At 42.6% G+C, this 12,829-nt stretch overlaps 1 protein-coding gene across 5 annotated transcripts in view; it reads right to left on the bottom strand.

Moving 5' to 3' along the window:
- ADGRG6 (adhesion G protein-coupled receptor G6) overlaps positions 1–12,829 on the bottom strand; it is a 212,109-nt gene that overhangs the window by 43,800 nt on the left and 155,480 nt on the right. For all 5 annotated transcript variants that reach the window (XM_077283104.1, XM_077283103.1, XM_077283105.1 and 2 more), the window contains 3 exons: positions 10,427–10,480; positions 9,362–9,495; positions 9,084–9,198 (listed from right to left, as the gene is read on the bottom strand). In XM_077283104.1, coding sequence (XP_077139219.1) covers positions 9,084–9,198; positions 9,362–9,495; positions 10,427–10,480 — 303 coding nt within the window. The remainder of the gene's footprint in view (positions 1–9,083; positions 9,199–9,361; positions 9,496–10,426; positions 10,481–12,829) is intronic.

Below are 12,829 nucleotides of genomic sequence, written 5' to 3'. Positions count from 1 at the left end.
GACCACATTTTGGAAACTAGACCCCCCAAGGAATGTAGATAAATGCACTTTGCACCCTCAGGTGCTTCACAGAAATTTATAAATTAGATCCATAAAAATAAAAAAAAAAATCTCATTTTTCCCACAAAAAAATTATTTTAGCCCCCAATTTTTTGTTTTCATCATTTTAACAGAAGGAAAGGGAACCCAAAATTTGTTGTGCAATTTCTCCTGAGTATGCTAATACCCCATATGTGGTCTAAAAATACTTTTGAGGCACAGTGCAAAGCTCAGAAGGGAAGAAGCCCCATATTGGAGTTCAGATTTTGCTGGACTGGTTTGAGGGTGGTATGTCACTCTGGTAGAGCCCCTGAGGTGCCAAAACAGCAGAACCCCCATAAGAGACATCATTTTTCAAACTAAACCTCTCAATGAATTCACCTATGTGTGCAGTAATCATATTGCTATTACAGGTGGGTCACAGAATTTTATACCATTGGGCAGTGAAGAAAAAAATAATTACATTTCTACCACACAAATTTTGTTATAGTCCCAAATTTTGCATTTTCGCACTCTGAGTTGGGTAAAAATAGCATCAAAATGTGTCCCACAATTTTTGCTGAATGTAGAAAAGCCCATATGTGGCTGTACAGTACTGCTTAGTAACACGGCCAGACTCAGGTGTGACAGAGCGCTATTTGCCACCTGGAGCACAGATTTTCCTAGAATAGTTTGCAAGCTCCATATACAGAGCACCTACCATAAGTGCAGAAAAGCAGAATGCCCCCTCAAGTGACCCCATTTTATAAATTATACCTGTTTGTGAATTTATCTTCAGGAGTGAAAATTGCAAGCTGCCGTTGTACTGACCAGTACTTTTGTAGTGACCAGTACATTTTGCCCAGCTCATGCTTCTGGAGACACACCCATATATTAGGCGGGCTTTCAAAGCTACTGAAATGCCAAACATGTGGACGCTATATGTGGTTTAAGCACACTGTGTGGCTCAGAAGGGAGGGGGGGCATTTGGATTTGGGAGGGCTGAATGTGCTGAATTTCTTTTGTGGGTGAGGAGCCATTTTGCTTTTCCAGAGTCTTTGTGCTGCCAGTAACATGGAGGCCCTCAATATTTCCATTAACAGATGATGGACCTGGGTGGTGGATTTTTTTTTGTGGATTGAGTGAAGCTTTTATTGGGAGCATTTTACATAAAGTATGGGATCATATTTAACCTTTGCTCTATGCTGAACACTTACTTTTGGGTTTCCATCTAAATCTCTGAGTGATGTAATTCAGATGAAACCCCCGAAGGATGCATTCACTATAATGAGGCAGCAGAGTTAATCTGGATTCAAACTGGACTTTGTTCCATGATGTCCTTTTTTCCAGAAGTGTATAAAACTGTGGCATACCGTTCCTTTATGCATACCTAAAAAGACAGACACTGCCGGATCAAAGGTCAGACGGCATCCACAGTGTCTCCACCTGCCTCATTACAGGGAATTTTCAGCCAGGGGTTGCATTTGAATCATGTATTTCAGTGATTTACACGGAAACCTTGGTGTAAGTGCTCAGCACGGAGCGCAAGATAAATGTGCAAATGTGAGCCAAGCCTTTGGGAGGCAGAATGAACAAATCAACAGCAGGTGAAGAATTGGTTTTATTTATTTTTATGTCGTTCCTCATGTAGTATAAGTGATTAGATGACTTTATTCTGCTGGTTAGGGCTCATTTCCACATGCGAGGCACACATCCGTATCTCGCATGTGGAAACCAAGCTGTGGAGCCGGCACTCAGGAGCGGAGCGTGCGGCCGCATAGGAACACATGGAGCTGCACAGCTCCGCTCCAAAGTGCCGGCGCCAGAGCTTGGTTTCCACATGCGAGATACGGACGTGTGACTCGTGTCATGATCTCTGCAGGCAGAGATCATAGCAAGCCTATAGAGGGACAAGCTCTCGGAAGATGGAACTATACTGACCATGAACTAAGCCTGCCGCGCAACTAGAAATAGCCAGGTAGCATTTCCTATTTATAGCTAGATGCCCAGCTCTGGCCTAAGACCTAAATAGCTAGCAGAGGGAAATATAAGACCTGGCTCACCTCTAGAGAAATATTCAAAGAAGACAGTAGCCCCCCACATATAATGACGGTGAGTTCAGATGAAACAACAAACGCAGCAGGAAAATAGTCTTAGCAAATTTGAGGTCCGCTTACTAGATAGCAGAAGACAGATAGTATACTTTCATGGTCAGCAGAAAAATACTAACAAAACACCATCCAGAGATTACCTTAAACTCTGGCATTAACTCATAACGCCAGAGTAGCAATCCCTGATCGACGAGAGCTTTCCAGACACAGTAACAAAACTTCAGCTGCGAACTGGAACAAATAGGCAAAACAAAACATGGACAAAAGTCCAACTTATCAGTAGTTGTCTAGAAGCAGGAACAAGCACTGAGAGGCATCAGATAACATTGTTGACCGGCAAGAAACCACCAGAGAAATGAGCTTAAATAGCGACACCCACTACTGATGGAATCAGGTGAAACAGGAAAGAGGATGACAAGTCCAATTCCACAAGCGGCCACCGGGGGAGCCCAGAATCCAAATTCACAACAGTACCCCCCCCTCAAGGAGGGGGCACCGAACCCTCACCAGATCCACCAGGGCGACCAGGATGAGCCCTATGGAAGGCACGAACAAGATCAGAAGCATGAACATCAGATGCATTGACCCAAGAATTATCCTCCTGGCCGTAACCCTTCCAGTTGACCAGATACTGGAGTTTCCGTCTGGAAACACGAGAGTCCAAAATTTTCTCCACAACGTACTCCAACTCACCCTCAACCAACACCGGAGCAGGAGGCTCAAGAGAAGGTACAACAGGTACCTCATACCTGCGCAATAACGACCGATGAAAAACGTTATGAATGGAAAAGGACGCAGGGAGGTCCAAACGGAAAGAAACAGGATTAAGAATCTCCAATATTCTATAAGGGCCGATGAACCGAGGTTTAAACTTAGGAGAAGAGACCCTCATAGGGACAAAACGAGAAGACAACCACACTAAATCTCCAACACAAAGCCGAGAACCAACACGACGATGACGGTTGGCAAAACGCTGAGTCTTCTCCTGTGACAACTTCAAATTGTCCATAACCTGCCCCCAGATGTGATGCAATCTCTCCACCACCGCATCCACTCCAGGACAATCCGAGGATTCCACCTGACCGGAGGAAAATCGAGGGTGAAACCCCGAATTACATAAAAACGGGGACACCAAGGTGGAAGAACTGGCCCGATTATTGAGGGCGAACTCTGCCAATGGCAAAAAAGCAACCCAATCATCCTGGTCAGCAGAGACAAAACACCTCAGATATGTCTCAAGGGTCTGATTAGTCCGCTCGGTCTGGCCATTAGTCTGAGGGTGAAAAGCAGATGAAAAAGACAAATCTATGCCCATCCTAGCACAGAATGCCCGCCAAAATCTAGACACAAATTGGGTACCTCTGTCAGAAACAATATTCTCAGGAATACCGTGCAATCGGACAACATTCTGAAAAAACAGAGGAACCAACTCAGAAGAAGAAGGCAACTTGGGCAGAGGAACCAAATGGACCATTTTAGAGAAACGGTCACAGACCACCCAGATGACAGACATCTTCTGGGAAACAGGCAGATCTGAAATAAAATCCATCGAGATGTGTGTCCAAGGCCTCTTAGGAATAGGCAAGGGCAACAGCAGTCCGCTAGCCCGAGAACTACAAGACTTGGCCCGAGCACAAACGTCACATGACTGCACAAAGACTCGCACATCTCGTGACAGAGAAGGCCACCAGAAGGATCTTGCCACCAAATCCCTGGTACCAAAAATTCCGGGATGACCTGCCAATGCAGAAGAATGTACCTCAGAGATGACTCTGCTGGTCCAATCATCCGGAACAAACAGTCTATCAGGCGGACAACGATCCGGTCTATCCGCCTGAAACTCTTGCAAGGACCGCCGCAGATCAGGAGAAACGGCCGACAAAATTACTCCCTCCCTAAGGATACCTGTGGGTTCAGAATTACCAGGAGAGTCCGGGTCAAAACTCCTAGAAAGGGCATCTGCCTTAACATTCTTAGAACCCGGTAGGTATGACACCACAAAATTAAAGCGAGAAAAAAATAAAGACCAGCGCGCCTGTCTAGGATTCAGGCGTCTGGCAGTCTCAAGATAAATCAAATTTTTGTGGTCAGTCAATACCACCACCTGATGCCTAGCCCCCTCGAGCCAATGGCGCCACTCCTCAAACGCCCACTTCATGGCCAAAAGCTCCCGATTCCCAACATCATAATTCCGCTCTGCGGGCGAAAATTTGCGAGAAAAGAAGGCACAAGGCCTAATGACGGAGCAGTCGGAACCTTTCTGCGACAACACTGCCCCAGCTCCGATTTCCGAAGCGTCAACCTCAACCTGAAAAGGCAGATTCACATCAGGCTGACGCAACACAGGGGCAGAGGCAAAACGGCGCTTAAGCTCCTGAAAGGCCTCTACAGCATGAGGGGACCAATTAGCAACATCAGCGCCTTGTCTGGTCAAATCAGTCAGTGGTTTAACGACATCCGAAAAACCAGCAATAAATCGGCGGTAAAAGTTGGCAAAGCCCAAAAATCTCTGAAGACCCTTAAGAGAGGAGGGCTGAGTCCAGTCACAAATAGCTTGCACCTTGACGGGATCCATCTCAATGGAAGAGGGAGAAAAAATATACCCCAAAAAGGAAATTTTCTGGACCCCAAAAACGCACTTAGACCCCTTCACACATAAAGAATTAGACCGCAGAACCTGAAAAACTCTCCTGACCTGCTGGACATGAGAGTCCCAGTCATCAGAAAAAATCAGAATATCATCCAGATATATTATCATAAATTTATCCAGAAAATCGCGGAAAATATCATGCATAAAAGACTGGAAAACTGAAGGGGCATTAGAAAGACCAAAAGGCATGACCAAATACTCAAAGTGGCCCTCGGGCGTATTAAATGCGGTCTTCCACTCATCCCCCTGCCTGATCCGCACCAAATTATACGCCCCACGAAGATCAATTTTAGAGAACCACTTAGCACCCTCTATACGAGCAAACAAATCAGTAAGCAATGGCAATGGGTATTGATACTTAACAGTGATCTTATTCAGAAGCCGATAATCAATACATGGTCTCAAAGAGCCGTCTTTTTTTGAGACAAAGAAAAACCCAGCTCCCAAGGGAGAAGAAGATGGACGAATATGTCCCTTTTCCAAAGACTCCTTTATATATTCCCGCATAGCAGCATGTTCCGGCACAGACAAATTAAACAAACGACCCTTTGGATATTTACAACCCGGTATCAAATCTATGGCACAATCGCACTCACGGTGCGGAGGTAACGACCCAAGCTTGGGTTCGTCAAAGACGTCTTGATAATCAGAGAGGAACTCAGGGACTTCAGAGGGAATGGACGACGAAATAGAAACCAAAGGTACGTCCCCATGAATACCCTTACATCCCCAGCTCAACACAGACATAGCTCTCCAGTCCAAGACTGGGTTGTGAGACTGCAACCATGGCAATCCCAGTACCAAATCGTCATGTAAATTATACAGCACCAGGAAACGAATAATCTCCTGGTGATCCGGATTGATACGCATGGTTACTTGTGTCCAGTATTGTGGTTTATTATTAGCCAATGGGGTGGAGTCAATCCCCTTCAGAGGAATAAGAGTCTCCAAAGGCTCTAAATCAAAACCACAACGATTGGCAAAGGACCAATCCATAAGACTCAGAGCGGCGCCAGAGTCAATATAGGCGTCCGTGGCAATGGATGACAAAGAGCAAATCAGGGTTACAGACAAAATAAACTTAGACTGAATGGTGCCAATGGAAACAGACTTATCAAGCTTCTTTGTACGCCTAGAGCATGCCGATATAACATGAGTAGAATCCCCACAATAGAAACACAATCCATTCTTCCGTCTAAAATTCTGTCGCTCACTCCTGGACAGAATTCTATCACACTGCATACTTTCTGGCGTCTTTTCCATAGACACCGCCAGATGGTGCATCGGTTTGCGCTCCCGCAGACGCCTATCAATCTGAATAGCCATTGTCATGGACTCATTCAGACCTGCAGGCAAAGGGAACCCCACCATAACATCCTTAACGGCATCAGAGAGACCTTCTCTGAAAGTTGCCGCCAAGGCGCACTCATTCCACTGAGTAAGCACAGACCATTTACGGAATTTTTGGCAGAAAACTTCAGCTTCGTCTTGCCCCTGAGATAGTGCCATCAAAGTTTTTTCTGCCTGAAGTTCCAAATGAGGTTCCTCATAAAGCAAGCCCAAGGCCAGAAAAAACGCATCCACATCGCGTAACGCAGGATCCCCTGCTGGCAATGAGAAGGCCCAATCTTGAGGGTCACCCCTGAGCAAGGAAATCACAATCCTAACCTGCTGAGCAGGGTCTCCAGCCGAACGAGACTTCAGGGACAAATAAAGCTTACAATTATTTCGGAAATTCTGGAAGCTAGCTCTATTCCCTGTGAAGAACTCCGGCAAAGGAATTCTCGGCTCAGATACCGGAGCATGTACTACAAAATCTTGTAAATTTTGTACTTTCGTGATGAGATTATTCAAACCCGCAGTTACACTCTGGAGATCCATTATTGTCAGGTGCACACAGAGCATACAGAGATTAGGAGGAGAGAGAGAAAAAAGACTGCAGCAAGGCAGACTGGAGGAAAAAAAAAAAAAAAAAAAATTCCAGCAGACTTCTTATAACTCTCCTTTCTCAACCTGGGTCTTTAACACTTTAGTGGGCCGGTCAAACTATCATGATCTCTGCAGGCAGAGATCATAGCAAGCCTATAGAGGGACAAGCTCTCGGAAGATGGAACTATACTGACCATGAACTAAGCCTGCCGCGCAACTAGAAATAGCCAGGTAGCATTTCCTATTTATAGCTAGATGCCCAGCTCTGGCCTAAGACCTAAATAGCTAGCAGAGGGAAATATAAGACCTGGCTCACCTCTAGAGAAATATTCAAAGAAGACAGTAGCCCCCCACATATAATGACGGTGAGTTCAGATGAAACAACAAACGCAGCAGGAAAATAGTCTTAGCAAATTTGAGGTCCGCTTACTAGATAGCAGAAGACAGATAGTATACTTTCATGGTCAGCAGAAAAATACTAACAAAACACCATCCAGAGATTACCTTAAACTCTGGCATTAACTCATAACGCCAGAGTAGCAATCCCTGATCGACGAGAGCTTTCCAGACACAGTAACAAAACTTCAGCTGCGAACTGGAACAAATAGGCAAAACAAAACATGGACAAAAGTCCAACTTATCAGTAGTTGTCTAGAAGCAGGAACAAGCACTGAGAGGCATCAGATAACATTGTTGACCGGCAAGAAACCACCAGAGAAATGAGCTTAAATAGCGACACCCACTACTGATGGAATCAGGTGAAACAGGAAAGAGGATGACAAGTCCAATTCCACAAGCGGCCACCGGGGGAGCCCAGAATCCAAATTCACAACAGACTCGCATGTGGAAATGAGCCCTTAGAGCGATTACATCAACACTAGATTTACATCAGGTTTTTCTGTTTGGCTACTGTCACACACTAAATACACTTTTTTGCCAAGCCTAGTTTTTGCATCACCATATTTTGAGAGCTATAATTTTTCCGCAGCGGATTTGATAAATCCGCAGGGCAAAAACACCATGTTTTTCCTGCGGATTTACCGTGTTTTTTGTGTGGATTCCACTGCGGTTTTACACCTGCAGTTTTCTATTATGAAGCAGGTGTTTAAACCCGCTGCGGATTCCACACACAGAATTGACATGCTGCGGAATGTAAACTGCTGCGTTTCCGCACGTTTTTTTCCACAGCATGGACACAGCGTTTTTGGTTTCCCATAGGTTTACATTGTACTGTAAACTCATGGGAAACTGCTGCGGACCCACAGCTGCAGATCCGCAACAAAATCCTCATCGTGTGCACATAGCCTGATTGTTTGTAAAGCATAGCAAAGCAGAAGCCTTGCTATGCTTTACAAATTGTCAGCGCTGCACTGACAGACAAACTTGCTACACTATGATCTGAGCATGGTGTAGCAAGTTTGCTAGCTTTGGTGACCTGGATGTCATCATGATGACATCACGTCACCATGACAATGATCGCGGGTGTGATGATCGGAGATCAGAGGGTGTTCCTTCCCTCTGCATGTCTGCTAAATACTGCAGTCGATATCATTTGCAGCATTTAGGGGTTAAAGTGTCAGCAATGGTGCTGGCACCGCTCCTGCACTGAGTGCCGGGTGTCAGCTGTCAGAATCAGCTGACACTCGGCAGTGAACGCACAGCCTCTGTGCACACATATCATCATCATCGAAGGTTGGTAGGCACCAGCTATCCTGGACATATGGATACGTCCAAGGTCATAAAGGGGATAAAGAACAATTAATTTTAAACTCTTCCTTATTTCACTTTATGCATTACACTACATAGTTTAAATTAAAGCATTTCTCTAATAAAATCTGAATCTGAATCTGATTTATAATAAAATATTAGCTACACAACTATTTATTGTACCTTTTCAAGTTAATACCATTCAAGGTTTAATCTGTGGAGTATGTCTCCAATCACTGCAAGCTATATAATCTAACGGTACAGTGAGGCTAATGTCAATATACAGTAGGTGTAATTCCTCTCCTGACAGCAGTGATCAGAGATTGTGCCATTTGCTGCCGTTTAACCATTTAAGTTCCGCAGTTAGCTCTGCTTGATAGCAGAAAGCTGCCAATCAGTGGTGGGGCGGGTTTATACAGAAATCATTAATATAGAGCACTACATGGCAGCAGGTTTACTAGTCCTCTAGTGATAAAAATCAAACTAATAAAACATTTTACCAAAACTACAGCCTAGTAAGTGATTTAATGGTGGCATCACGGTCTCCATATCAACATTATGCTGCTCTCAGATTAGGTGGCAAAAACCTTGTGACAGATTCCCTTTAAGATTTTTATAGCGAAATACACACATTGGCCCTTTGTTAGAGAAGTTCACAAATGTCTCACCATGTCCTCGATGCTGTGTATCCAGAATTTTTTGGACATTGTATAAATGCAGTTGTTGTTGGATTTGTTTGCGGCCACACATATAAAGGTGGATTTTCTTGTTGTTCACAAAGTTCTAACAGAAAACAAAACAATGAGGGAGATTTGTCAATGATGCTGTAGCAGGATTGCTTTTATGGGTTGGTGAATACTGTACAAACTGCACAGTATACATCATTTGTAAATGGGAGTCTACGGGTGTCATATCTCACCGTGACCTGCATGCTGTATCCACTTACCAACTCGGTAAACTTCAACTGCCTGAAGGGTCAGACCAGGGTGGGAGCTTCCATTAATCCTTTTTAATATATCATCCTTTTCCAAAACAATGTTATTACTATTGTTATACACGAGAAGGGCCCAGATATAGTAACTGCAAAATACATAGGATATTGTCAAGAGATAAGTAACTTTGGGGATTCCTATAAATATAAAGAAGATACTGTAAGTGTAGTGGTCCAAATGTATATTCTTCACTTTCACGGAATGGGTAGTGTTTTTATTTCTCAATTGAGGGATGTTTCTTAAAAATTGCAGAACAAGCAAAACTGAATAATTTAGAAATGTTTTTGCCCCATCCTCTGTTCCATCACAAAAGGCAGATATAAGATGTATCACTGCACTCTTCTCACACAGTGCTCATCGTCTCATCAGGGGACAGTATTTATTGACCCCCTCACAGGGCTTAACTTCTTTCCCTCAGACCCTAGGAAGGCGCTCGTAATCACCCTGTCTATTCACTGTCGAACTATTCCTGTATCTTAATGGGGTTATCAAGTACTAGGACACCCCCTTCTTGATCTGAATATCTGGCCCTGTGGAAATGAAAAAACTCAGAGTCATGGCCGAAAGTGTTGGCAACTTTTAAATTGTTCCAGAAAGTGAAGCATTTCTCCCAGAAAATTATTGCAGTTACACATATTTTGTTATACATGTTTATTTCCTTTGTGTGTATTGAAAAGCACACACAAAAAAAAACTGAGAAAAAAAAGGCAAATTGGATATAATTTCACACAAAACTCCAAAAATGGTCCAGACAAAATTGTTGGCACCCTCAGCCCTCAGCTTAATATTTGGCTGCACACCCTTTGGAGTAAATAACTGCAATCAGTCGCCTCCTATAACCATCCACAAGCTTCTTACACCTCTCACCTGGAATTTTGGACCTCTCTTGTTGTGCAAACTGTTCCAGGTCTCTCATATATGAAGGGTGCCGTGCAGAATAAAGTTCATTTTCACCAAATACTTACCATGTGCACATACCCTTAGACATGGACATACACCCATTCCACTTGTAAATTTACCTTTCATTTTTGTCTCCGGGACTTCTGGGAAATCTTGCAAGATTGCTCTGAAAACTAAAAGCAAAATATGATTTTTAGCTGGTCATATTGAAAGTATGAGAGAAATATGTGTGTGGAGCTGAACCCACCCCACACTGGGCAGATGCCTGCTGTGCTTCGCAGCCAGCATCTGCTTCTAGCAGCAGTGATCAGAGCTTGCGCAGTTCACTGCTCTTGAACTATATAGTGCCGTAGTTAGTAACTGATAGCAGCATTTATATGGTCTGCTTGCTGCTGCGCTCATCCACAGCACACTGGATCCCATAGCCCTCCCTTCCCAATACACAATTGCAGGGAGTTGAAGGGTTACTATAGCAGCTGGGGGCCAGCTGAAGGCCCAAATGGATCTTAGTCCTCCTCTGAAGTCTTGCCTCAGGTTAAAGTCCAAAAAGAAAAATGAATTAAAATGCCAGAACTGCTGGTTTTGATCCCTCCCCCATAAAAATGCTCTAAAAACCAATAAAAGTGTCATACGTATTCCAAAGTGGAATCAGTAAAAACTACAGAAAAACCTTCATACAGCTCCTTCGACGGTAAAAAAATTGTCACAGGGTTTTTTTTTTACTTTTTCACCCCATTTGGAAGTATTTGCCATTTTTCAGTATACCATATGCTAAAATTCCCCCTTGACGAAGCGACAATCATGCTTGTGAAACGCGCATCGGGGTGAGTGGTCATCCCGGGACTGGACTCAAACAGAGACACTGTTATGGGTAATTAACCCCTTATTTTGTTAGTGTGTGTGTCTCTTTGAAACAGCGCTGTACCATGAGAAATTAACTGTGTCGTTTTTGGCTTAGGATTAATGGCATGGTTTGCTATTATTATTTTTCTACGATACTAGGATTGTGAGCCCATGATTTGACATATTGTTCAGGTAGACATCGTTCTCAGCACTTTGTTACATTTGTCCCGGTTGGTGGCAGCTCTATAGTATCACCTTTTAGGATCAATCTCTATGAATATGATATGTAATTAAAACACTGTATTTATTTATGTATATCATTTTTGTATCATGTGTATTTAAAAATAACTTTTTTGACATAAATAAATAATGGGATTTTTTAATATATGAAAACTCTAGTTCTCCTGTTTCTTTAATGCTAAAATTACTGTTGCAATCCAAAAAGCTCATTTTGCAAAAACTAAGCCCTCATATGACTATGTGGATGGACAACTAAAGAATGTATGACTCTTAAAAAAAGCGACCAGGATACAAAAAGGAAAAATCACCAGGTCTTGAAAGGGTTTAGTGATCATACAATAAATATTTTTATAGAAAATTTAAAAGGTATGTAGCAATGTATGTGTATGTCTGTGTATGTGTGTACTGTATGTGTCACAAAAAAAAGTGGACGCAATAATTTAAATAGAGAGGGAATCCATCTCTGAAAATCAACCATCATTTTCTGGGGTGTGTGCCGCACCTCGAAACGGCGACCACCACTAGACCACCTCAAGGCTCAGGTCATATGCATTATCTCTATTCACACCTCTTATTCTTATTCTCCTGACACTGCGGATGATCCTGTGTTGCATGGTGCTTATAGGCCATTCGTTCATACTAAGTATATGTTGCATGTTGTACACATTTATCTTCTTTTTTATTGTTCTTCACTTTTTGTCACATTTTTGTGCGGGCACTCTAGCATGCAGTGCCTATTGTTGCCATTCACTGTTTAATAAAGGCATTTTTTTATTAATCATATTGTCCCTATCTATTTTCTGTTTTGACCCATGTTCCTAAGTTTTTTACGGTTTCTCCACCGTATGTGTGTATATGTGTTTATCTGTATGTGCATGCATGTGTGTGTGTATGTGTACGTATATGTGTGTGTGTGTATGTATGTATATACGTGTTTACGTCTGTGTATGCGTGTATGTGTACAGTATGTATGTGTGTGTATGTATGCCTGCGTATGTGTGCATGTGTGTGTATGTGTTTATCTCTATGGGCATGTATGTGTGTGTATGTGTTTATCTGTATGTGCATGTATGTGGGTGTATGTGTATTTGTGCTTATGTGTGTGTGGATGTTAGTTCTGTGAATATGTCTGGCTCTCATCATAACATCATTTATAAGGATCAGAATAATTTATCCATTTTTTAATACTATAAAAGTATCAAAAATCAAATAAAAAATGCACATGCATGCCAGACAGACAAAAAAGAATCAAAGATGAATCATTGCTATATTAACCAATATATAATTCTCATAACAGAGATAATTTATTTGGGAAAGGAAAGGTGAATTAAGGTGACAAAAATAAAATTTGATAAGTTTCATATATAACAATTGGAATACAATGTAGGTATGTGATCCCCAGTAACAATAACTATAGATTTTATGTACATACAATCCAT

The sequence above is a fragment of the Ranitomeya variabilis genome, chromosome 2, assembly GCF_051348905.1.
Source record: "Ranitomeya variabilis isolate aRanVar5 chromosome 2, aRanVar5.hap1, whole genome shotgun sequence".
In the NCBI taxonomy this organism is placed as follows: domain Eukaryota; kingdom Metazoa; phylum Chordata; class Amphibia; order Anura; family Dendrobatidae; genus Ranitomeya; species Ranitomeya variabilis.
Note: the sequence above shows the minus strand (reverse complement) of the source record. Positions and strands in the feature narration are given on the sequence as shown.